The following is a 26,037-nucleotide window of genomic DNA, read 5'->3' on the forward strand; positions in this document are numbered from 1 at the left end:
TCGCTCCGAGCACTCATAGTGGTCCTTGAACATATTTCTGGTGATGAGTCATCATCGGAGTGCTTACGTAGCGTCGTTTCGCTACGTTGGATGGCTCCAACGGCTAGCTTAGCTGACACGTTTCCAATTTATTCTCCCTTTATATTTAACCCTAAATTCCAAAATCCAAATTTCTAACCTCTTTCTCCGACAACTCCTAGTCTCTAACCCTGTCAAACACCGAACGGCAGCTCACTTCTTTCTTCCAAGCTCCTTCGGGACATCACCGACAAACGAATTCATATGCAAAGCAAGCAATTGCAAGTTACTAATATTTCCAATCTCAGGAGGAATCTCCCGGACAGTGAGTTTTGCCATAGAATCAAGTTGGTAAGGTTCTAAAGCTTTTGAAGCTCCCTTGGAATAGAACCTTTTAGCTAATTCTGCGCCAAATCCAATGTCTCCAAGCTGTCACACTTACTAATCTCGGCTGGTATTGGTCCCGAGAGAGCATTCAATCCCGCCCGAATAACTCTAAGCTTCTTCAACTTGCTAATTGATTTAGGAATTCTCCCTGTTAAGTTGTTGCTATTTATAACTAACTTCTAAAGTGAAGCTAAGTTCCCTACCTCACCATGCATATAATTTTCACAAAGGTAAAGCTTTCTAAATTTTGTTATATTCCAAATTGGGGTTAGAATTTCTCCATGGAGCCTGTTTGTACAAAGATCTAGAATCTCCAAACTATGCCAATTAGCAAAACCATCCGAAATTGGACCAGAAAGGGAATTCTTTGAGAGATTCAACTCAATTAGCCTTGGAAGGTCACAGATTCTAGGAGATAAAGTGCCAGATAGATTAAGGTGGTAGAGTTTAACAGAAGTTACCAATGATAAATGGGTGTCCAATTGCATGGTACTCTCAGTCTCGGTCACTTCCTTTGTACTCTCTTTCGCCGCCGGTTAGATCTCTTCACCGATCTCCTCTCTTCTAGTTTTGAACTTTTCATTCGCATTTGGTGATCAATGTTTGGTTGCTGAAGAAGCTTAGAAAAATAGAAATATGGAATGTTTGCATTTGCTGTGATGTGTGAACTTTGAATTTGATCTGTCTTTCTTAACATTTGTAAAATATAAGTGACTAATTGACTGAGTTACATTTTGGCAATTCATGTGATTTCAGTTCACACTGCAATTGCTTTCCTATGCCGTTGTGCCAGTGATATTGCCTAATGCAGTCCACGATTGGAAGCATCTATATGAAGTATGGACCCTTTTTTTCTTGAAATTTGTACTTTGGAATTATTGCATTGTGTATTTTTGGTGAACAAAATAAGGAAAGTATCTCGTCTCTGTTTGCTGCATTGGGAAGGTGTCCGAGAAGAAGATTAGAGATTTGGATTTGGAATTTAGGGTTAAATATAGAGGGAGGGACCAATATGGATAAGCTAGCCGTTGGAACCATCCAGCGTGGCAAAAGGACGCTACATAAGTGCTCCGGTAATGACTCAACACCAGAAATATGTCCCTAATATGCTCAAGGACCACTATAAGTGCTCGGAACTCTATCTAAAAGACTACTATGAGAAAATTGGGATCTTGAGGACAACATTGAGTATTTGCGCAAATCTCATGGACTATCATGGGGATTTACTCTATGATTAACACTTGATGAAATTCGCAATGTCAAAAAATCTTGGGTTGAAACCAGACACACTCATGATCTTTTACAAACACCATTTCCCCATCAATAACCTTTTTCTTGTTCTTTTTATTTTTTTTCATGGTACAGAGTTACCCTTCAATTCTGCCAAACATGCAAGTATGAAATACCCATCTGAATCTCACATCCCTAAATATGTTAAACTGATTTTAAAAAAACGTCGGTTCTGGCTTCCAGGGGGGTGGCAAATTGGCAAAACATTCAATATAAAAGGACCTCGCAATGTCCACACTCAACTCATCCATGGGTCAAGTCAAACAAGCAAGAACTGCTAATACTTGCGTGAACTCAATCGCTTCTGAAACATGTTTCATTACTTGTAAAGAATCATCAAGCTATTTCTTTTTTGTGTGAAAATAATTTACTTATAAAAGAATAATTATGAAAGGGGTACAAAGCAATCACATATTTACCACAATAACCTATATATTTAACAATTAACACGGCATGGTATTCTGATTGACATCGGTACAAAAATTATCCCACAGAAGGGTAAATTCTGCAAGAACGAAAGTAAAATATAGCTTTCAGCATCAAAAAGCAGGCAAAAGAATTCAAGGCATCTAACCTTTATCAAATAAATTATTTTCTGCAGATTCACCAGGCAAGAATTCTGTACGCAGGACGTTTGATCAAGGATCCCAGTTCCAGCCTCTAATGGCCAACTTGCTGCAATCAGCAGTGGTGGTGCACCGTTCATTGAGGCGGGAATGGGATGCTTGATTACCAAAAGAAACCTCAAAAGCAGTACACCCTTGTGTACTGTGCTGTACTGTACCACATTGCAGCTCACTGCAACATGTGAAAACATGAAGACACTGTATAAGGCAACGAGGACATGACTTCGACAACAAAATATATTGCAGTCCAAGATGAGTCGCTTTTGCAGCAATCAGGCAGGGCAACCCACTCCTATAGCATATATTATGAACAATTAATAATGGCAAACCACCAGCCATATCATCTTCAAATGTCAAAACCAGGCATTGCAAATTGAGTTGCAAAAGCTTCAACCCGAGCCCGGAGATCAACAACCTCCCTACTGCTATCAAGCCCCTTCAAAACAGTCTTCTGCATTTTCCCATGCTCCCTCTGCAATACGTTTGCAAGTTGCGCGGCTCTAAACAGAAATTCAGCCATTGTCTCAAAATCAGCTTCTAAACATCCTCTTGAAGTCATGGCAGGGGTACCTGAGTAATAGAAAATAAAATTCGTCTGCAGGGTAAGTATATCAGATCAAGTATGCCAAGCAAACAAAACATTCAAGATTGAGATGTAAAGAACCATCACTTACCTATTCTTACACCTCCGGGAATAATAACTCCATTGTCACCAAAAATTGCAATCTTATTCAAAGTAATATGACATGCCTCACAGACCTTCTCATAAAATTTACCTGCAAACCAAAGAGAACAAAAAAATAAATAAATAAAAATTAACCTGAAATTTACAAACTCTACAAGCAAAACTTTGAGATTGTAAAGTACTTGAGAGTCATCCAAGAAAGAAAAAACTGTCATAAAAGTAGAAGTTCAACAATGCAAACTAGCTAATTGAGTCTAGTTGAGATGTAATGTAAGCATTATCAAACAAAGAAGCAACCAACATTAAATCATAATATGAGACAGTCATACAATACCTGTCAATCCAAGAGGCCTTAAATCCCAAAGCACTAAGTGGTTGTCTGTACCCCCAGTTACTAGGCGGCATTTCCTTCTCAATAAAGCAGATGCTAAGGCCTGAGCATTTTTCTTCACTTGATGCATGTATGCCTTATACTCAGGAGTAGCCACTTGTTTTAAAGCTATAGCAAGAGCAGCAATATGGTTATTGTGTGGGCCCCCTTGCAACGATGGAAAAACAGCAAAATTTATCTTTTCCTCAAAGTCATACTGATCACTTTCATTTCCCTGACTTAACAGAATCCCTCTCTTCCTTGGTTTTGCACCCTTCCGATAAAAAATTATGCCTCCCCTTGGACCGCGAAGACTCTTGTGAGTTGTTGAAGTAACAATATCACAATAGTCAAAAGGGTTTGAACATTCCTGTGGAGATAACAAAACCATAAAAATAAAGCAAGCCAAAGATAAATGTTTCTTCAAAACAACAGATAGGGGCCATAAATAATGCATTAAGTAAAACAACTACTTAAAAGCAACAGAAGGATGATTTTTTCACACCTTGGCTGCGATTAGCCCACTTATTTGTGCCATATCACACATCAAAACAGCTCCGCATTTATCCGCAATGTGCCTAAACCTTGCGTAATCCCATTCTCGAGGGTACGAACTCCCACCGCAAATAAGTATCTTGGGACGAAAATCAAGCGCCCTCTCCTCAAGCTTCTCATAATCAACATACCCAGTTTGTGGGTTCACCTTATAAGGCAAGCTCTCAAAGAAAATGGAGGCACCGGAAACTTTCTTCCCATTGGGAGTATAGTAACCATGGCTAGTGTTCCCTCCAGAGGGTGTATCCAACCCCATGATACGATCACCGGGCAATAGCAACCCGGTGTAAACTGCAAAATTCGCAGAGGTACACGAATATGGCTGAACATTGACACCCCAACACTTGGGGTCAAGATTAAACGCAAGCAAAGCACGCTCACAACACAAGGTTTCAATCTCATCGATATATTGGTTACCTCCATAGTAACGTGCACCGGGCATTCCCTCGGAGTACTTGTTAGTCAAATGGCTCCCAAGAGCTTCCATAACGGCTTTGCATACGAAATTCTCGGAGGCGATCAATTCAATCCCTCTGTACTGCCTTCTCTTCTCCTTCTCCATTATGTCGAAGACGTCGGGGTCCGCAAGCTGCAAGGATTGGTTCCCCCATGAGCGAACCAAAGCTCGCCGTGCCTCGAGATCAGATTCGTGGGAAACGGAAACCCTCTTGGAGGAAGAGATTGAGGAAGAGGATGAGGAATCGCAATCTCTTCGCCTCTTGAGGCACATTGAGTGGCCTAGGATGCGAAATTCCTCGACGTCCCTGTCGTCTTCATCGTCGGCGGCGTCGTTGAACTCGGAATCGTGGTTGCCGTTATCGGTGGCTGTTTGGGGCTCGAGGAGCTGGAGGGGAACCGGAGGGAGAGGGTGGGAAGGGTCACGGAGGCTGGATTCGAGCTGGAGGGTGATAGATTCGTCGGGGATTGGAGGGCGGCGTGGCGGCGACGCGTGAGAGGATGAGAAGCCGAGCGACAAATTGGAGTGGGGATGAGACAAGTCCATGGATGAAAGTAAAATTGAGATTGATATGAAGTATGAACTAGGAGTGAGAGGTTAGGGTCATTGATTGAAGTGTTTGGGGGAAGATGGAGATTGAAATTGAAAACCCAAACCCTAACCCTATTGAGAGGGGAAGGGAACAAAAGGAATGAATAGAGGGAGAGGGGGTGGATTTGACAGAGAAGGATGGTCGATGACTGTCTTCGGCCTTCGGGGGATGTACCTGGACGCTGCTGCCTCTGCCTTCTATTTTAGATTTTTTTTTGTTTTTTTAGTTAAAAGTAATGGCACACGGACATTGACACGGACACGGAACACGACACGATGCGGGACACACGGACACGCAAATTTTAAAATCTTATATGACACGGGAACACGCATATATATAAATTATAAAGTAGTTTTTAGATAAATCGTAATGATATTTTAATATTTTATTGATATTAAAATGTGAATTAATTTTTTAAATTATTTTTAATATTTTATTTTAATTATATCAAGTATTTAAAATATTTTTGTTTTAATAAATAATAATATATACTATATCTAAATTTATTTTAAGAATATATATTAAGAATAAGACCGAACACGCTGATACGTGATTGTATTTAGGTGTGTCCAAATGTGTCTGGAGAAGAATTTTTTTTTTTTTATTGAGACACGGTTTGGACACAACAGACACGCGTGTCGGACGAGTGTTGGTGAGTGTCGTGTCCGAAATGTATCCGACACGCAGACACGGCAACTCAACAAAGTGTCCGTGCTTCATAAAAATGATAGTTTATTTAAGGGTTAGATACTTTTTTCGTTTTTAAGGTGTGGGACGAAAATCAAATCTGTCTCCGGTTTTTTTTGTTATTAAAATCATTCCGAACGATCAGAAACGCTTTAAAGTTTAAAACCATCCTCTCCTCCATAAAAGAAATTTTTGGACGCTTTTGCCTTTTTGGTTGCAACTGGTAGTTGAAGCCTTTAATAAAAAAAAGATTTTTTTTATAACTGGTTGGAGAGGGTGGGATTAAATCAAAATCTCACCCCCAACCAACGTCCTCGAGTGGCTGCTAGGGTTCACGAAGCTGGGTGGAGCCATGGCTACTGAGAGCTCACGGTCGTCTCGTAGTCGGTCGTCTGCGCAGAAGAGGGAGCTTCTTTGTGGACATGGTGAGAGACTCGTGCTAAGAATTTCGGGAACGAAGAACAACCCTGGACGACGATTTTGGGGCTGTGTCTACTATGAGGTTCGTTTTTTAAATTTTTGTTCGTGATTGATGGCAATGTTTTCTTTTTTGTGGGTACTGACTCTGGTAGGATGCTGTAGATTAAAGAAGAGTATGAGTTCTTCCGATGGGCAGACCCAGAAGTAGATAGTGAAGATCCGCAGGTTGCAAGGATGAAGAGGAAAGTTATGGCTCTGAAAGCAAAAGTGAGGGACATTTAGTGGAAGTTCAAGGTTGCTGTAGTGTTGGACACGGTTGGATGGGTTGGTTTAATTTTTCTGGTTGCAGTTTTAGTTGAATCAGAAGTAGGAGTTACCTTGTGTGATGCCACTGAAATATGGTTGATGAAATTATGGGAGAATATAGGGCTCTTTTTGCATGTGTTTGAATGAATATGAGTTTTGTAAATTGAATTGTATTATGTTAATTATGAAGCTGCTGCTGTGAGTGGACAAAGTCTGTGTTAATGAGTTTGGTTTAGGGTGTTGGTGATATATTATGTAAGTGAATTGCTGTATCATTATTTGACAAGAAATTGGAAAGGAAAATGTATCTGTTTGTCTGGAATTAATATTGAAGAGTTGTGTTAACAAACTTTATCTATATGAACTGACATTAAACATAACCACAAGCACATTTGACAGAGCACAACTATGTCAAATTCATTAATAAGCATAGCAAAATAACAACAAAATGCAGAAACCTCAGTCACCACCAAATCCATTACATGGACTCTGAGCAAAATATTGTCTAGTTAACTTTCACATAAAAAGAAACCTAGAGGAACTCTATTGCTATCTAAGAAACAAGAAGCATAGACCCTACTAGGTAAGTTTCACACAAAATAATTGGAAGTACTCAAGTCAGCAATACATTAATAACATCACACATCTGAAATTTTCATAAATCTCTAAAGTTTTCTCCAAGCTCTTGGTGAAAGTTTTGTCATGAACCTCAACTTTCTTGGAGATACATGAAGTTGAATTCTGTGACTGAATGAGACAGTCCTGGCTGATTGGCTCGAGCTGGATGCATCCTTCTTCTTTGGTGCAGGTGGTTGTTGTGTGGAGCTTTTGATGGGCTACATTTTGGGCCTTCAGTGGAGAGTACCTGCTGGTTGTGTGTTGGGCCTAGGTGATGGTGGTCTGGGCTTGGACCTGGGCTGGGAGGTGGCTGGTTGGGGCTGTGACGATTATTTCTGTTGCCTCTTGGACCTCTTCCTACCTCTAGTTGCAGATTGTATAACAAGCTGTGATGATACCTTAGACCTGGTTATGGGCATTACAGATGAAGTCTTCCTCCCTCCATTGGTTCTCTTCATAGCAGATTGCTTAGTTTGTTGGGCCTGAAACACATTAAAAAAAGCTGTTAATGAACCATTCAATTGAAACCCTAATATACATATTATAAATACACTTACAGACATGGGTGGCTCCTTGCATCCTCCCCTCTTGTGACCTGATTCACCACAGTTTGAGCACTTCTGAATCTGTCCCCTCCTAGACAAGTGGGACTGGCTACTGTCCTCAGCTTCATCAGGACCTCTCTTCCTCTTCTTGACTAGTTTGTGGCTAGGCCTTCGATATGAAGGCAGCATCACATCATCAAAGTTCGTCTTCTCCCACAAATCTGGGCCACTTAGAGAGTTGATCACCGAATCATAGCATTTGACATAGGCAGGCTTCTTGTAGCAGTCATCAACAAATGCATCCATGTCAAGACCTTTAAGATTGATGCAGCTGATGGCATGTGTGCAAGGAATACCACTGAGCTACCACTTTCTATAAGAACACTCATGAGCAGACAAATCAGCAACAAATTTGTTCAATCCATTAACAACCTCATATGTTTATGCAGCAGACCAATAAGGCATCCATTCACCAGCTGACCTGCCCCTCCTCTCTATCTTCTTCCTAATGCGAGGTAAAATTGTACCATTAAAATTTTGAATTCTTTCTCTATTAACAGCCCATCTACTCATCAAGTAAACCCTAATTTCTTCCAACATTATAACTATAGGCTTTTTCCTACTCTACTATTGCATCACTAAACCTCTCACACATATTGTTTACAAGAGTGTCGCATTTACAATGAAAATTAAACCTGAACCTACTCCAAAATCTAGGAGGAATAGCATTCAGATGCCTGTGAGTCTCCACATTGATTTTTCTGATCACTTGCATCTATTTCTCTCATTCCTTCCAGTGTGTAGCCTTTGCACGCCTCCACATTAGTTGCTTCAAGTGTAATTCAGGAAATTTCTTCCTGAAGTTGTTGTACAGATGGCGGACACAGAACCTGTGGTCTACACTTGGGATGACTTCATCAAAATCGGGCAACAGACCCTAACAAAGGAGGTAACATTCTGCATTATAACAATAATTGTTTAAATAGAAGTCAAATGATTCAATAAATAGAAGTTACATGATTGAATAACCGTTTACCTTCTGCTGATCAGACATGAAGGTTGATCTACCAATTGTCTCAGCACCAAAATAGTCAATTAGCAGCTGGAGAAACCACTTTCAGGTGTCTTTAGTCTCCGACTCCACAATAGCATATACAATTGGAAGCATTTGATCATTAGGATCCCAACCTATCGCGGTCAACAGCTATCCTCCTTGAGATGTCTTGAGAAAACAACCATCCAACCCAATAAACCTTTTACACTGTAGAAAGCTCTTCTTGCAAGTAGCTAGACACACATATACACTTTGAAATATGCAGAAATTGTTTAACCTATCGTGCTGTTCCTCAACATCGAAATCAGAAGACCTCTGTACCTTGAGCGTCACTGAGGACCCAAGATTCGCCCGTAAAAGCTTCGAGCAGTAGTCAGCAATCCTCTTATACTGCTTCCGATAAGTTCCTTGTATCTCATTCAATGTAACTTGTCTAGACCTACCTGCCATTGATGTTGTGACAGTCAAATTCCACTTCCTTTGTGCCTTGTTCAACAGGTCCTTTATCTTGATCTTTAGGTTATGTTCCACTTTCTTCTTGAATGATCTACTCAGGCAAGCAGTATGTATTATCCCAACCCTATGTGACTGGCCACAAGTATGCTTAAGGTTCATCGACATAAGCTGTCGAGTCTCTTCCTCACTCATTTATGCTGCATATAACCAAAACAGACAATCCTGCTGACAAACAGCCCTCACTCTAACCAAGTCAAGATTGGCATGCCTGATCCCCTTCTTGTTTGCAATGCACACGCTGTTATAGTGTCTTTGAATTCCTCTCTTGAAGCATATATAGTTCCAACCTCCCATTTATAACTCGTCATGTCTTTAACATCTTTATGAATCGGATATCGAGTAGCTTCATCGTTATCATCATCTTGTCTGTCCTCATTATCTGAACCACCACCAACTTCTTAATCCAAATCCACTTCATCACTATTGAAGCCTTCCTCATCACTGAAATCTCCGTTCACAACCCTTTTGCCTTTATCAACCCGGTCACTATCTGTCACACCTTTCAGTTCCTCAAACCCACTATCATCATCGTACTCCTCTTCACTATCTGTAAACTGAATATCATCTGCACTGTCAACCTCAATATCAGAAGGAATAAACTCCTCATCATCGCTATCATCGTCACTGTTTGATTCAACCCGTGCATTTTCAGCCTCCACATCCCGGTACAATTTATCTCCTTCATTATAACCTACTCCGCATTGTCCCTTTCCACCTGTTAACCTAGTTTACCCTAAAAAACCACCAACTGATTCATAGTATTTTCCTCTGTTTGGCCCTGTTCACCCTATCCTCCAACATCAATATACCCTACTTCAGGAAATCCTTTAGCATCATCAACCTTATGCACCACAAAAAGCTCAACATGACTCCTCAGCTCCGCTATTCTACACATCTCAAGTTCATCTCTGTCACCCGCAAACAACTTTAGATCCTTCTCTAACCATTCAGAACTTGGATATTTATACCACAAAGCTGAAATATTTTTCTTTGTGTACCCAAACTGTCTCACCTAAGCATATGCCTCAAATACAGACCAGCAATCGCTCTCAACATCTTCGATCAATGTCTTTTGTCCCCTTATATACTGCAATGTTCCATTGTCATATCCAAATCGACCCCCATGGTAGACACTCAGGTTAAAGATTCCCATCCCCTAAAATAAAAAAACAAAAAACTATAAATTAAACCCTACCAATTTTTGGAAACTACCGAAATTCATGACACATTATTAAGTTCATGCTCCACAAAACCGAAACCAATGGTGCATACATACCTGATTCGAGATGACTACAGCGGAACAACCTCCTCCCACACTCTTATCAATGCAATCCAAATGCAGTAACGCTACTCCTCAGGTGACGACGCTCCTCTATTAGGGCACATCATTAAAGGTGAAAGATCAGTGTCCAAGTGTGTAACGTAAATCAGACACTAAAGCCCTTTCGCGGGAATGAAAATGAAGCGTTAAAGGCTTCAGGGGCAAAGGTGTCAGAAAATTTTGTTTTATGGAGAGGAGGATGATTTTAAAGCATTTCTGAGCGTTCGAAATGATTTTAATAACATAAAAAGTTTAGGGACAAATTTGATTTTTGCGCCAGACTTAGGGACGAAAAAAGTACTTAACCCTTTATTTAACTTGATACATCAGCTAATATATTGTTTTTGCAAAAATTTATATTAAAAATAAAAATTTCTTATATATACATATTTATTCTTATACATTCACTTTATCTGTGGATATCTAATTCTATCTAATTCGTTCGATTAGAGTTGAGTGCGTAACAAATTTAAAGTAAGTTGTGCGACTAACTTGCTATATATATATATATTATAAGTGGGTGTTAAACTAATAGCCTCTCATTTAGTGAAAAAAATCTTTATCATTGAGTCAAAATCAAATTATATTAAAAACTTGCATACTGGAATTGGTGACTAGAGAAAAAAAGAGGGACTAGAGAAAAAAAAACTAATGGTTACGAGTGAGAGAGCGACAGTGCTCGATGAAACAACTTCCCAAGAGGAGGACTTGATGAACCGCAGCACTAAAAAAGTCAAACCTAATGGGGATGAAGTGCTACTAGCGCAGAGGTAGAGGAGAATGGGAGATTGGCGGACGTAGATATGCAACCTGTGAACGGATCTCCAAGTATTGATAGTAGCCACGAGAAGGAACTGAGGGTACCATCCAAATTTGAAAAAGGAGCGACCTCGTCAAAGCTGAAGTCAAACGGCAAAAACAGGATATGCGAAGTCTCTTATAAGGATAGTCTCTTAACGGGAGGTGCGGGAATTTCTCTTTCATCGGAGGAGATTGTTCAGATGGTGGCTGAGGACTATACGTTAGAGGAGGTCTCTGAAGATGGTGCCGGCAAAGCAGCTCCCTTCAATCCAAAGCAGAAAGTTGAGGTGAGTTTGGCGGAGTATGATGAATAGTATCGTCCATGGAAGTTTTCTCTTATTGTCAAGCACTCGATAAGAATATTGGATTTCGATCTATGGAGTCGTGAGTTCAACGCGTTTGGTCCAAGAATGGGGATGTTAAAGTAATTGATCTAACTAGAGAGTTCTTCCTTGTTCGTTTTGGCAACGAAGGTGACTATAAGCATGCGTTCTTTGAAGTCCCGTGGCAGGTAGTAGGTAGCAGGTCACTACCTGTTACTACAAAGGTGGAGGCCGTTGTTTCAACCGTTAGGGGATGCTATGCAGAAATTAGCGATGTGGGTGAGAATTCTAGAGCTACCAGTGGAACTCTAAACCTATCACTTCTTGTGGAGGGCAGGCGGAAAGATTAAAACAATGTTAAAAATTGATCAAACTACTTCTATACACTCATAGGGGAAGTTTGCACGTTTATGCGTGGAGGTGGATCTGCGAAATCAGTTTGTCCCAGCTATTAAAGTTTTCGGAAGGGAGTTTAAGGTTGAGTACGAAGGTCTACATCTTATTTGCTTTGGTTGTGGTGAATATGGTCATAGAGTTGATAGTTGCCTGAAGAGTCGAGGACCGAAAAAGGAGCGCGGAAATGCTACAATGGATGACGGTAGGATCTTAGGGGATCCTCCAGATGCAACAATGGCAAACATTACAGACAATTCAAAATTAACTGTTCTTAGTTCAGCTCAACCTTCACCTAATGTGCTGGAATAAAATCCCATAGTTCAGGGGATTTCGAATTTGATGAAAGGAGCTCAATCTTCAGAAATGTTTAAAATCCATACTTTTTTATACGATTTGAAAATTTTTAACAAAAAGAAAACTTCACATAGCAGTGAAATCAACACTTCATATACAATATTGCAAGAACAGAATTAACAACAACTTCATTTCATTAATTCCAAAAATTTTAAGTTAATAAATTCTAAACATCAGACCACCATTGTTACTCAATTTTACTTCATGAGTATATAATGAAAATGAAACAAAATAATAGATAAACAACAATACACATAAACTATATCTTGATAGTTTTAATTTTTCCTTCAAGCTTCTCTATCTTTATAATGAATGTCAACTTGCATGGTTATCTTCCATTCTGATTACATTTTTCACTACATCATGAATAAAAAATGTGTAATCATTATTCATCTCAACTAAAATTCTAGCCAAACCTTTTTACCTACCATCAATTTCATCTATTAAAACAAAATATTTGCAATTCTGACTTTGCAGTAAGAAAACCAAACAATACGCATCATTGTTGGGCAACTTTTAAAATCAAAATTATAATTTTTAATAAATATTTTTTTTACTTATTGTCTATAATAGACAGCAAATGAAACTTTTTTTTAAAATTTATCAATATAATGTGTCAGATTCTATCATATTTAATTTGTAAAAAATATCTCCGATCTTTTTCTCTTTTTTTCCTCGCAATTAAATTTTTGACAAAACTAAAATTCACATTCAATGTAAATGAATTCATCTTTCGATAACTTGATATTCTCTCTTCGAAATTAACTATAGTCTCTCTCCAAATTTAGCTCGGTTTACCCTTACAAATTGAGACTTAGAATTTTAATTTTGTAACTAAGAAGCGACAAAAATTTTGAGTGTTGAAAAAAAAATGTTATTATGTGAGTAACTTGAACGTAACTTCGGCTATGGGAGTCGATGCCGAGCTGTTGCCTTTAACACCGAGCTTTATGCTAGGAAGATCTGAACTCTTCGTCCAGGGAGATGTCACGTTGTGGAGAGTGCGAAAAAAAAAGGGGGAGTGTACCTGCAAAGGCACTCTGATATTTAAGTTAGTATTGTGAATTCAGTATATTCGTTAGGGATAAGAGACCATACCTTTATAAGTGGAGTATAATAGGTCGGTTATATTTCTGTTTGTTTATCTGAATTGAAGATCAGTTATTAGTTTGTTTCTGTCTGGTCAGACGTTTTTATTGCAGGATGCAATCCATTGAGTCTGATTGTAACGTATAACGCCGAGTTATAACGTAAAGTGCCGAGTTATGGTACATAATGCCGAGTTATGAGATCGAATTTGTAACAACCATATCAAAAAGAATTTAAATCTTTAGATTGACATTACTAACACCAATAACCACATAGAATTGAAGGTTAACGATAGGGGTGTTCAAAATCGATCAAAACCGAATAAAACTGACTAACCGAACCGAAAAAATCGATAACTGAACAAATTGAAAACTGAAAAAACGATGTTTTGCAGTTATTTTTGCGGCTCGTTTCGGTTTTTGATTTTGCTATTGAAAATTCTTACCAAACTGAATCGAACCGATTTTCTTAAAAAAACCTATATAAAAGTCCCCCTTCCAAATGACCGAACCGGCTAACCCTTTCACAGCCACCAGTAACCCTAACTCCGTTTAGCCTCTCTCCAGTCTCCAATCCTCTGAGCTCTCACCACCTCTCAGCGCCGAAAACTCCTCCCCTTTCCCTGCTTTCAATGCCGTCGGACAGCACCATCGCGGCGGTGCGGCTCTTTTCTCTCCCTCTCCCATCGTCGTAGAGGTTCTCTTCCTGTCGTCCTCCACACACCACCTCTTCCAGCAGCACGCCATCTACTCCATGCACCAGCAGCATGCACCAGAGCCGTCGGTTGTCGTCCTTCGCAAGTTCGTAGTCATTGTCGTCCTCGCGTTGTAGTCATCGCAGTAGCCATTCCTCTACATCTAGAATGGTGATGCCTCTTAGCTTTCAGGTAAATTATTTGTTCTAATTTTTTTGGATCTAATTAGTTGTTCTTAGTTTTGTTTTAATCAATGTTCTAAAAATCGGACCGGACTGATCGGTCAGATCGATTTAACCACAAACCGACAACATTAACGGTCCGATCAGACATGTAAAATCGCCATTTAAAAAACTGATAAAAAACCACTGAACCAGCCGATTGGACCGAACCGAAACCCGCCCGGTTTACACAAAAACAGAAGCTCCTTCGTTTCTTTCTCCCTTTCCCCCTTTCTGTCTTTCATTCAGAAAGAAATCAAATCACAACCCCAGCCAAAAAACCCTAGCACTTTAAGCCTACACCACCGCCGCAAGGAGTGGCATACTGCCGCGTCCGTCGTACTCAAAGTTCGCCATCCGTCCGTCTATCTAGCTTCCCTCGTGATCCAAGTCTTCAACCCCTGTTCGCTGTCACCGATCGCGGCTGCTTCCTCGAGCTCGGCGTCCGTCGTCTTTGTCTGCTTAGCCGCGCTTCCATCGCCGTTTGTTTGCCGTTCACGTTCACGTCTTCGTTCGCGTTCTTCGCCGTTCACGTTCGCTCGGCGTTCACTGTTCGCTGTTCGCGTTCAATCGCCGTTCACCGTTCGAGTTCGCATTCGTGTTCGTCTGGAAACCACGTTTCTCTGCTTCAAACACCGCGACCAACCCGCGCGCCCACCTAGCTGTCGAACTGCTCTCTTTTGTCGCCGCCGTGAGTTCCCTAAACCTGCCACCAGACAATACCCTCACACAACACCAATACTCTGCTTCAAACTCTGCAACTTCTGATTTCTATTACAACAAGTAACTATTTGATTTGGCAGTGGTTTGGATTATTTCATAGACTGAATTAAAGTTACAATAGTTATGTTCTCTTCTCTATCACATTGATATTAAGCTTTGAATTCTCTTATTTTGTTTTAATTTTACGGCACTAAACATGTTTGATGAAATGCTTTAACTATATTTCTGGTTGGTTTTATAATTTCTAGCTTTTAGAAACTTAGTAAGTTGATTGCATGTGAAATTAGAATAATTGGATCTTAGTAATTAGGAAATTTTAGCTGCACAAATAGCATCTTTGCAGAAAACATATTAGCATGATGATTCCACTTGCACTAGTGTGTTCTTCTGGTAAATTTTAACTGTTATTGTGAATTTGTTAATTTGCTAATTGATCTTGTGTTGTTGTTCTGTTGTTCTTCTGTTACTTTTAATTTTTTTTGTTTTTGTTGTGATTTTCTGTTCTTGATTTAAGCTGTGATTGAAGGTTCTTTGGTTTTGGTATTCTTCACTTTCCTGTAAGCTTAGCTTTTAATTCTTTGAGCATACACGGATCAAATTGTTGTTTTCAGCAATGGTGATTTTTAGATTTTTTTTTGGGTTGCTTTGTTTAAATGTTCTTATTGTTGTTGTGTTTTTGCTGTGATTTAAATGTTATTTTGATTCTTTTTTTTTTTCCAAATGCCCAGTTAGTACTTGGTTGATTGGTTTTGCTCACTGAATGTATTTGATGATAAATTTTAAATTGATAACTCTATTACTGCTTTACTATCTGTTTCTGTAGTTAAATTTTATTAAAGTTTCTTGAATTTGCACTGCCTATGTTATTGATTCACTGTTCCTTCATTGCTTTTTTTTTTTGTTGTTAATCATTGTGATGAGCTTTGTTAAAATTTGGTTGAAAACTACTAATCTTTCTTCATTTTTCACTGTTCTAACTTCTGTTCTTATTAAAAGATTTGCAATTGGTGATCTTTTGATTTATTATATGCTTCATGTTTTCATTGTTCTGTTCTTATGAAGAAAAAATTTGCAATTAGTGATTGTATGATTCATGTTTTGATTGTTTTGTTATATAAACAAAATTCTGTTTTCATTGTTTGGTTGCACTGTCCCTGTTCTTGATCTCCGCAGACTTGCTACCCCTCCTCAGTGTTGGATTCTTTTTGTTTCAGGCTTTGTTATGTTTTTGTTTCAGCCTCTGTTGTGTTGTGTGTTTGTTTTGGGCTCTGTTGTGTGTTTATTGTGCAACACTCATTTTTTGTTTTACTTTTTGACTTAGCTACATTAAGACAATATTCTCTATCTTTAACTTGTGCATTGTAATTCAATCCAGCTATTTTTAATGGAAGTATAATTATGTTAATTGTCAACAAATTTGCAGCAAGTTATTGCATATTTTGATGATTAATTACATTTAGTTGGTGATATTTTATGTAGGGTTTTAAATTTCAAAAATATTTAGGATGTTTATTTATAATTTATTTATTATTTTATTATGGAACGGTTTTTCCAGTTGAACTATGGTTAGACCGGTTGGACCAGATTTTTTCGGTTGGACCAATAAACCAATGAACCAGTGACTAAAACAGTTTGTAACCGGTCCGGTTTTCAGAACCCTGGTTTTAATAATTGGTTCTATTTTTATTTTGCTATATGATTTTTGGTTTAGGATTTTCTAATTTGTTCTTGCAGCTTTGGTAATTTGTGGTTCTGTTTGATAATTTCTGTTTGAAAATTTGTTCCGTGTTCTTATTTTTATTATCTAAGTTTATAGTATTCTCTGTTTTAATTATTTAATTTGAGTTTGTGGTTTGGTGTTCCAATTTATGTTATTTTAATTTTAGTGTTGTTCTAATTTATGGCTTATTTTTTGTTAGGCAAAGATGACTATAATTTTACATTGTCCTGTTTTATGATAAAAGCTGAATCCGTTTCTTGATTTTTTTTTTCATGACAGGTATAGGATGCATCCAGAGATATGCAAATCCTCTGCACTGAATTTTGATGACAATCAAAGCACAAAATAGGAGCCAATTGTCTTGCAAATCAGCACCATTTTACTAGACCAAGTGTCTTGGCCTTTATGTATTCTGTATCACTGATTTGAAAATAGCTTAAGAAGGTTTTAGTTCCTCATATATGATTAGAACATGAAATCTTTTTAATGAATATAAAAACCGAAAAACCGAACCAAACCAAACTGATTTCAATTGGTTTGGTTGGTTTTGATAAAATAATCGAACCAAACCAAATCGAAGGATTCATACAACATTAGATCGGATGACTGTTTTTTAAAAACCGAACCAAACCGTAAACCGATCACCTTTAGTTAACGACATATCCTTATTAAAAAGAGGGAGGAGGCAATGGAGTACCGGGGTTTTGGGATGTAGGATATCAGATGTTTATTATGGTTATTCTGGATAATATGGATATATTGTGTTTGAGAAATAGTACTATTTTATTCTATTCATTTTTTAACTCAATTTGGACTAAATAAATAGTCTATTATATATATTGTATAAATATTCCATTAATTTTCTAGTGGGATTCTGTTAAAAATATTAAATAAATATAATCTTTTATAATTACAAAATTTATTTAAATTAATAATGGTAATTTCTTTCATCACCTCAATCTTTTCGTGTTTGGTTGTTTACTCGGTTTCAAACGTTCGAAAATTCCTTCTCTGCTCCCTCTTTTTTCAAAACTCCCAAACACAGCATTAAAGACCCTCCTCCGTTTTTTTCAGATCAGGGAAGTCGTTGCTGTGAGAGAAATGGCAGAAGCAAGTGCCCTTCGCAGGTCTTTTTTTTTCCCTGTGCCTGTATTCGCTTATTATTCTTTTCTTCTTCTTCTCTCTCTCTCTCTCTCTCTCTCTCTCTCTCTCTCAACTTGATTCAAAAGCTTTCCAATGACGAGGAGTTAGATGATTCGAGCTTATATCCTTTAATCGAAGAATGCGCTCTTCATGTTCAGGTATTGTTACTATTCTGCCCTTTCCTAATTCTCACTCTCAATTCACTTCACATTTTCTTTTCTTTTCTGTTCGACTTTGCAGACCAGAGTTCACCAGGCTCTTGCGGAGTCCTCGGATTTGGCTTTCTTGCCTCAACAAGATTTCGGTAATCTTTTATTTATTTATTTTAATTATGGAATGTGTCTTGGTGGATTTCGATTTAGTTTAGTTTAACTTATTCTTGTTATTGTTGGTTTTTTCTTTTTCTTTATTTTTTCTTCTTCTAGTTTTTGGAGATGCTTGCATGGAGCATTTGAAAGATGAATTGAACAAGGTGGAGGCTGAAGGCACAAATGAAGCAAAAGAAATAGAGCTTCTAATTGAGAAACATAATTATGGTATGTTGAACCTTTTATTATGTGTCTGAGACAGGAACAGAAATAGAGAGACAATAGACATGAAAATCTTGTTTGGTTCTGGAGATAAGGACAGGATCAGAGACACAAAAATATGTTCCATACTTCGTAAAAGTGGGGACCGAAAATATCAGTATCTGGCTGATACAAGGATCGATGTACAAAGAGATACTACTTAGGGTGTGTTTGTGAGTTCAGAATTTTGACCGAAGGGGTGGTGGAATAGAATTAAGCATAAAATTGACCCATGGATGCTCATTCACAGTTTAACATCTGGGTTGTCACAATTAAAATGTAGCAAAGGTGGAAACAACAGTTACACACAAATTTAATGTGTCTAGTTCTGAGTAGAACTGCGAATTAGTTTTATTTATTTTAAGATCACTTAAGAATTTCTCATGCTAGAATTAGGCAAGTATTGAGAGGGTTTTTGATCACATTACTCTTGTGGCAGTGACTGAGTATATCTTGGTCAAAGACTAAAATAAGATTTGGAGTTTTGATTTTTGCTATGCATCTCTTGTCTAAATGTCTAATGCACCACCAGAATTTAATTGTGTTCCTTTCTTCAGATTATAATCTCTTACAGGCCAAGTGTGAACAGATCAGATGTTCATTAGATTATGTTACATCAAAGGTTGGTACATGCTTCTCCTTTAAAGAAGCAACTTATTCGGTTTTGCACTTTGATCCTGGAGGTTATGGGATTTTATGTGCTGCAATAATAATTGTAGTTTGACATTGGCTTCTGTTGTGCTAATAATTATAGGATCAGACGACAGAAGAGAATAGTGAAGCTATTGATTCGTCTATGCTTGCAGATGATCATACAACTATAACTGTCGCAATTCTGGACAATTACTTAGAGGTCTTGATGACTAAGCGTCTAAGCCTCACTACTTTCTGTTTGTTTTCTTCTTGAGCAGTAGTGAGAATAGGATTAATTTCAAAGACTTGGCATTTCTATTATTATCAATTTTATTCTGTTTTTGGTGATTCTTTAAGCTAGTTTTTAATTTTTATATTAATATATTAAAGAGAATAATCTTATTGTAGTGTTGTCTTTCCTATGTTACAGTATTTACAACTTGAGGATGAGATTCATGAAATGAAGTCAGTTGTAGAGTCATTGGAGGATCTTCAGTCCAAGTTCAAATGGTAAGTTCAGGTCTTTTGTTTAAATTAGATATCTGTATTGTGGATCATTCAGCTTCCTTCTTTGTTTAGGTTTGACGCTATCAACCAGATTGAGGATGCATTAACAGGTCTTAAAGTGCTTGCATTTGAGGACAACAGCATTAGGTTGTCGTTACGGACTTACATGCCAAAATTAGAGGATCTTTCATGCCTATCGAGAGTTCACGATAGCTATGATGTATCTGAGCTGAGTCATGAGTTATTGATTGAAGTTTTTGAGAAGACTTTGAAGTTAAAGAATGTTCAGGTATCAAAATAGGTCAATACTTCTTAATTTGATTTGTTTGTGCCCATCATTGTTCAATGTATTTTACAATTGGGTTCAACACTGATATGGAGACAAAATGGTATGAACTATAACTATGTTAGCCAAAAGTAACAGTTTGAATGTCACCATTTACGTAAGAGCCTTTGAAATTATGAGATGCTTTAGTCTATCAAATAAATTTTGTTCGGGTTGTTTTCTGTGTCTTTGAAGTGGCCAATGACCAAGCAACTCCGGCTCAATTACTTAATAAACATTTCCATACATCCATTGGCTTTGTAGTTATCATTGGTATCTTGTTAAGATTTAGATGATGACTATTTTTTGAGGTGTGCTCAACTTTTACATTTATACCAGATTAGTGAGTAAATGTTATATTTTGCTGGATATTTAATATGATTACATCAGTGGACTCACAATATCTCCTTTGACCACAAAAGAGACAAAATTCTACAACATTAGGTATGCCCAATGATACGATGAAGTAGGTTACTCCGACTTGCTCTCTAATGCATTAATTTATAATCCTATATTGTTTAACTTTGTCTACTTATTAAATGCAATGCGTTAACTTTCGCTACATTCAGATTATTTTTTGTTACATTTAGGCCTAAATCAACACTATGTTTATGTTTCTCATACGTGAGTGCTACTTTGTTGTCCCAAATATACTTTAAGTACTACTGTTCCATTTCGTCTACTCAACCGGAATCATTGGTTTCCATATTCATCGAAGTCCCCATAATTTTTATACTGGATTTAGTTGGTACTGGTGCTATTGTTATGTGAAAATCTGGTGTTATCTCACTCTGTTCTTACACAAGTAACTAGTTTTGATGGCACCATGTTGACTTTTTATTGCTCAAATATAGGCAATCTAGACTCTTTTTTTCCTAGAGAACCTTCAACCTTCCATAAGTCACTCAATCATATGTATCTTCCAAATCTAAAAGCATCTTCAAAGTTATGGCTTATTATCTTAATCCTTGTTTGATTTGCACATTTTTGTATGCCTACCTTGTTTTTATTGTTGAGAACTAAGTTGCTCCTTTTCCACTCATTGGTTCCTTGGACATTGAACAACTTTGTGAACCAATTTTTATCTTTATTGCCAAGACAGATCTATCCCTTGACAAGTTATTATCAGGTCTCACTACCTTCCCATTATCAATATCCATTCTCTTCAAAACTTAGTATTCCCTTAAACTCTCACAGTTTATGATAGAAGGTAAAATTTGCCTGCCTCTCTAGTGGTAATCATATCAATTAGAAATTTGAACAATCTTGGGGCTGTTCTTTTGGTAGTTATATGGTAGATGAAGGAGCTCAATTCTAATATCATGATGTCTCATGTGTTGATTCCTAAAGATTCCTGTATGGAGTAATGTTGTTCTAAAGAGTCTGAAATTATTGATATGCTTCTGTTTGGTTTAAAACAACTAAAAAAAAATATAAAGTAGGGTTATTCATCAATTTATTTATCATTTTAACAATCCTTGTAATCTTCGGATGATATAGTGATGTTTTTTGGAGTTTGTATACAGCTCTTTCCAAACAACGTACATGTGAGTGACATTGTTGATTATGCTAAGACTGTCAGGTTTGCCATTTACCGTTTTTCTTGTTTTTATCAATTTATTATCCCCATTCCTTTTTGGTTATAACTCATACTTCTCGACTATCATTTACCATGCAGTAAGTCGTCATTGCAATGCTTTATAACAAAATTGCAAGATAGAATAATACTGAGCACACTTAGGTCTCTTGTTGTAAAGGATGCTAATAAATCGAGGTTAGATTTTTATATTATCATCTTTTGTTTTTTATTTTCTTGAAGTTGGATTATGATTTGGTATCTCTATACCATTTTGGCTCAAAGTAGACACATGCTTGAATACTTGGACAAAGATGAGATGATTGTAGCTCACATTGCTGGTGGAATTGATGCATACATAAAGCTGCCTGATGGTTGGCCGATATTTGCTTCTCCGTTAACACTGATAGCTGTCAAGAGATCAGATAGTTGGAACAGAACTTCTCTAAGTTTTCATGCAAACGTTGAGGTGAGAAATTTCATTCTTGACAGTAAATATCTTTGCGATTTTTCTTATGGAATGTACAAACATTCCTAATGTGATGTTAAAACTCGACTTTTCACCTCAGCTCTTACTAAATAATTTAGTTGACTCTAGATATTACAGGGTTGCTTAGCGCTGAATGTATTATACATATCTTTTGTTAATAACTACAAAATTCAGTTACTTGGCAAATAATTTAGTCCTAACTCTCAATAATGTTATTTCTCCCGACAAGTGTTCATATGACAACATTATTATTGTATTTCAAGATGTCAGTTTGTCCAATTTGAGGGGGTTCAATTCTGAACTTCAACAGTCGATGTTCTGGCATATGTTATCTTTTCTCTCTTTGAAACAATACCATGTTTGTAAATTTATATTTAATGATACTTAGTACATTTTGATTCCTTCTCCCTACTCTTTTAAGTTTTTGGGTAATTACCAAATTGGTTCCCAACAATTTTTGTCCAATCCCAATTTTTATTACGATGGAAGTCCCTAACAATACAAATTGTGGTACAAAATGGTCTCAGGATTTAACAGTGAAAATCTTCAAGATTTAGAAATGAAAATTCATCCCTCACCATTAAAAAATAGGACATATTAGTCTACAGAAGAACTAATACATATTATCATGGGTCCGAGAATCGGACCAAATCGGCTGGTTCAAGTGGGTTAACCAGAAATTTGCCACCAATTTGTTTTGGTTCAAGACAAAAAACCAGTTGTGAATAAATCAGTAAAAAACTGAAAAACTTGGTTAAAAATTGATTTGATTTTTTAGCAGTTAACCTGTTTAAAAATAATAAAATAAAATTATTTTTTTGAAATAATGTATATTTCATAGATAAATATATTATTTCATTATATTCGGTTAAATTTCGGTTAAACTTAAACCTTTGAACATCTAGTTTCATCATTTTAGTAACTGGTTCGGTTTTAAGAGTACATATTTAAATTGAGACTTTGTTGTCCTATTATTTACATGGTTAGGGACCTCAAGTGTGATAATAAAAGAAAAATGTTACGAATGGAAATCCTACAACGCCAGAATCTTAGGGGATCAAAGTAGGTGCTAGTTATTTTGCAGAAGACCATGTTGGCTACCCTTAGCTATCACTATCTAGGTGTTCAGCCAGTTAGCCTGTTATTAAGGTGACTTTCCATTGCCATTTGACTTATTAGTGAAGAAACCCAAAAATATGCAACTGCCTCCTCCTTATAAGGGCAAGAGCCCATACTTGGAGCACGAATTCATACGTACGTAAGAAGCCCAGTTGGATCTAGTGTAATCATGTCTTCAACATAGGTATATATATAACTGTCACTAATGAGGTCACGTCTAGTGAAAAACTTTTCTAGGGAACAATATGCCAAACATTTAATTGTCAGTTGAATATTTGAGTCGCAAGAAAACAGTTTGCTCAAGGAGTTTACAAGATGGTCCTTGAATCCTCACAATGGTGTTGAAATCTTAACCTGTGCTTAGCTTAAGACTCACGATCTCTCTTGTTGCAGAAAACTTTTTTGTATGTGGTCCAAAATTTTTTATAGTAAGTTGTAAACTGATAATTAAGAGGAGCTGTTTTGATCTTAGATACTTTATAGCTGCTCGATCCCTCCATGCGCCTGAGATCCTTGAATGCTCACTGTTATGAATTGGTGGTATCTTAACTGCTTTTTATTTGGTTTTGGGGATGCAGTGATGCACTTTATTACTTAGATTTCGCAAATTGCAGAGATTTGGCACTGAAATGTGTTCTCCTCACCTGACAACTTTATTTCCCATTCTAGTGTTACTTGCTTTCTTTTTGTTAACCTTTTAGGTTATATTTGGTTGGGTGAAAAATGGGTGGAAATTTTCATGTATAATCTTCATGTGTAATTTTATCCATGGAACTCGTCCGTGAAAAATTGGGCCCCATTTTTAACCTGCTACCAAATACTCTTAGCATTATTCTGATTGACAATAAATGATTGGAAGATTTCATGCTGACTTTTGACTTTTCAGAAGTTCGCTAACTCATTAGATGATGATGTTCGCCAAAATATATTGAGCTTTGCTGATGCTGTTGAAAGGATACTTAAAGAACAGTTGCAGTTGGATCTTCAAGCCAGTGATAGTTCTATTCAGCCTAAGGATATCCGCGTCTGATTATGTGATGCTTAAATTCATTTTCTTCTGTTGAAGCAAATGGCAACTCATTAGATATGTGATGCTCAAGTTACTTAGATATTTTAGATCTTAATTTCTTAGAAAATGTATAATTTTCCTGTGTACTTTTCAATATGTTTGGTTCTAAAACGATACAGATGGTTTTTTCAATGCATATGTCACTAGTATTATTACAGATGATAGGAAATTAGGAATTTTAGAGTACTTTAGAAGATAGTCTTCAAATTGATCTAATCCACAAGACTGTTTGCAACAACTTGTGTAGCAACATGATCAACTTGAAAAGTTGGTAGAGCTACTAATTTTCGCTTGTTTTCTCGTGATGGAACATTTTACAGAAGAACAACTATCACTTGTACTCTCTATTAACTTTGTCTACGATGTCAACATCTGTAAATCTTACGAGCACCTGTACTTTTTTCGTCCTATAAACCAAGATCAGTAGTGCCTTTCAAAATTGAGAATTCTGTTAACAGCAACAAACAATCTGTTTAGAATTAGACTGAAAAATAGAACAAATGGCAACATTTATTTAATATCAAGTTTATTGGTAATGAGGTAGAAAAGAAATCCAATCATTTTTTGTCAAATTCACTTTTTATCGAAGGAAAAGTATAGGAAACAATGTTTTTTTCTAAACAACGTAAATATAATCCTTGTTTTGATTTTGGCTTTCAATAATCACATTCTTCCCTGCCCATTTGCACCGTGCCCCACCTCTGCTCGCAACAACTCCCTACCGTCTCTTGTGAACCACCGCACGCGTTCTGGCTCCCTCGTGCGTCCGCAACCCCTCACGCATCCGTGCTTCGTCGCGCCTCCCTAACCGCCGCATGCAGCCCACCCTTCTCGCGCCTTCATCCCGCTCATCGCTGTAGGCAGCCCAGCTTCGTCCTCCATCATGTCGCGGGGACTGCCTCTGTCCCCTCGCATTATTATCCTCAATTGCGTCCTTCCCTACGTCAGTCTTCTTCTTTTCTCTTTCCACGACGTGGGGAGCTCTCTACCCTCCATTAATCACGTTGCACACCTCACGGATGTTTGTTTTAATTGTACATGGATGTTTGTTTTCATTATACATGGATGTTTCTTTTAATTTCGATAGATGTTGCTTTTTATTACACGTAGATGTTTTTTTTTAATTGCGGCGCTGAGATTCGATGTTGTTGGCGACGTCGACGGCTTGATAGGGGAGGGAAGAGTGGAGTGGCTGCGGTGAAAATAGGGTAATGGGAAAGGTGAAAAGTGTAATTAGGAACAAGGATGGATAATTATATTAGGATTTTTTTCTTTTTATGTTTAGTGGACCTAGAATGCGGCCTGTTATTTACGTTATTCGCATCTCCCATTGTTTATCTAGGAAATCGTTAATCAAATATTCAAAGTGCTTGAATAATGAGTTTCGAATTGTTCCAATGATAATATCATCAACATAGATTTCAATGATAATATCATCAACATAGATTTGGGCAACCAACAATTCATTATTCTAGTATAAAGTAAAAAGTGTACTATCATGAATGCCGCAAGTTGTAGTTGTTGCATTGACCATAGTTAGAGCATCTCCAACGGGCAAAACTTTGGAATCCTCCTACTGTGTTGTCAAAGAGAAAAGAGAGATGGGGCGTTGGAGAGAAACTCACTTGAGTTCCTTCACGCAATTCAAAACGAGAGAGTCCCTCTAAATGGGGACTCCCATTAACCAATATACAATTGCCAAATGGCAAGTAAAATAAAAAATAAATAATTATATAAAATATTAATTAATTAAATAATTATATTAATTAATTAAATAATTATATTATATAATTAAATAATAATTAATTTTATAATAATTATAATGACTAATTAAATTA

The 26,037-nt window shown here is 37.2% G+C and overlaps 2 protein-coding genes and 1 long non-coding RNA gene across 5 annotated transcripts; 2 read left to right on the plus strand and 1 right to left on the minus strand.

The window, feature by feature from the left end:
* Positions 1-2,109: 2,109 nt before the first annotated feature.
* On the minus strand, positions 2,110-5,157 carry LOC107468805 (serine hydroxymethyltransferase 6). Its single transcript, XM_016088167.3, has 4 exons — positions 3,882-5,157; positions 3,341-3,746; positions 2,996-3,097; positions 2,110-2,891 (listed from the first exon to the last, which is right to left on the minus strand). Exons 1-4 carry the CDS (start codon positions 4,932-4,934, stop codon positions 2,668-2,670), a joined length of 1,785 nt encoding a protein of 594 aa, XP_015943653.1. The 5' UTR covers positions 4,935-5,157; the 3' UTR covers positions 2,110-2,667.
* A 9,403-nt stretch (positions 5,158-14,560) lies between these two features.
* On the plus strand, positions 14,561-17,895 carry LOC127742662 (uncharacterized). Of its 3 annotated transcripts, XR_008004021.1 has the most exons (3): positions 14,561-15,108; positions 17,048-17,212; positions 17,843-17,895. It is a non-coding gene; the product is annotated as an uncharacterized LOC127742662 (long non-coding RNA). The 3 variants fall into 3 exon arrangements; XR_008004019.1 differs by lacking the exon at positions 17,843-17,895 and having other exon boundaries at positions 17,048-17,226; XR_008004020.1 differs by lacking the exon at positions 17,843-17,895 and having other exon boundaries at positions 14,561-15,016; positions 17,048-17,226.
* A 99-nt stretch (positions 17,896-17,994) lies between these two features.
* On the plus strand, positions 17,995-24,356 carry LOC107468809 (uncharacterized). The gene is made up of 11 exons (XM_052255330.1): positions 17,995-18,069; positions 18,152-18,215; positions 18,337-18,447; positions 19,038-19,102; positions 19,235-19,333; positions 19,544-19,623; positions 19,693-19,909; positions 21,472-21,527; positions 21,624-21,719; positions 21,807-21,990; positions 24,017-24,356. The coding sequence occupies exons 3-11, from the start codon at positions 18,354-18,356 to the stop codon at positions 24,158-24,160; spliced, it is 1,035 nt and encodes a 344-aa protein (XP_052111290.1). The 5' UTR covers positions 17,995-18,069; positions 18,152-18,215; positions 18,337-18,353; the 3' UTR covers positions 24,161-24,356.
* The last annotated feature ends 1,681 nt before the right edge of the window (positions 24,357-26,037 follow it).

The sequence above is a fragment of the Arachis duranensis genome, chromosome 10 (genome assembly GCF_000817695.3).
Source record: "Arachis duranensis cultivar V14167 chromosome 10, aradu.V14167.gnm2.J7QH, whole genome shotgun sequence".
Lineage (NCBI taxonomy): Eukaryota > Viridiplantae > Streptophyta > Magnoliopsida > Fabales > Fabaceae > Arachis > Arachis duranensis.

Coding starts and splice junctions, on each gene's coding strand:
- LOC107468805 (XM_016088167.3), bottom strand. CDS start 4,934: ATGGACTTGTCTCATCCCCACTCCAATTTGTCGCTCGGCTTCTCATCC. Junction 3,098..3,340: donor AAGGCCTCTTGGATTGACAG/GTATTGTATGAC, acceptor TTTGGTTTGCAG/GTAAATTTTATGAGAAGGTC. Junction 2,892..2,995: donor TCCCGGAGGTGTAAGAATAG/GTAAGTGATGGT, acceptor TCTATTACTCAG/GTACCCCTGCCATGACTTCA.
- LOC107468809 (XM_052255330.1), top strand. CDS start 18,354: ATGGAGCATTTGAAAGATGAATTGAACAAGGTGGAGGCTGAAGGCACA. Junction 19,334..19,543: donor TTCTGGACAATTACTTAGAG/GTCTTGATGACT, acceptor CCTATGTTACAG/TATTTACAACTTGAGGATGA. Junction 21,991..24,016: donor GTTTTCATGCAAACGTTGAG/GTGAGAAATTTC, acceptor TTGACTTTTCAG/AAGTTCGCTAACTCATTAGA.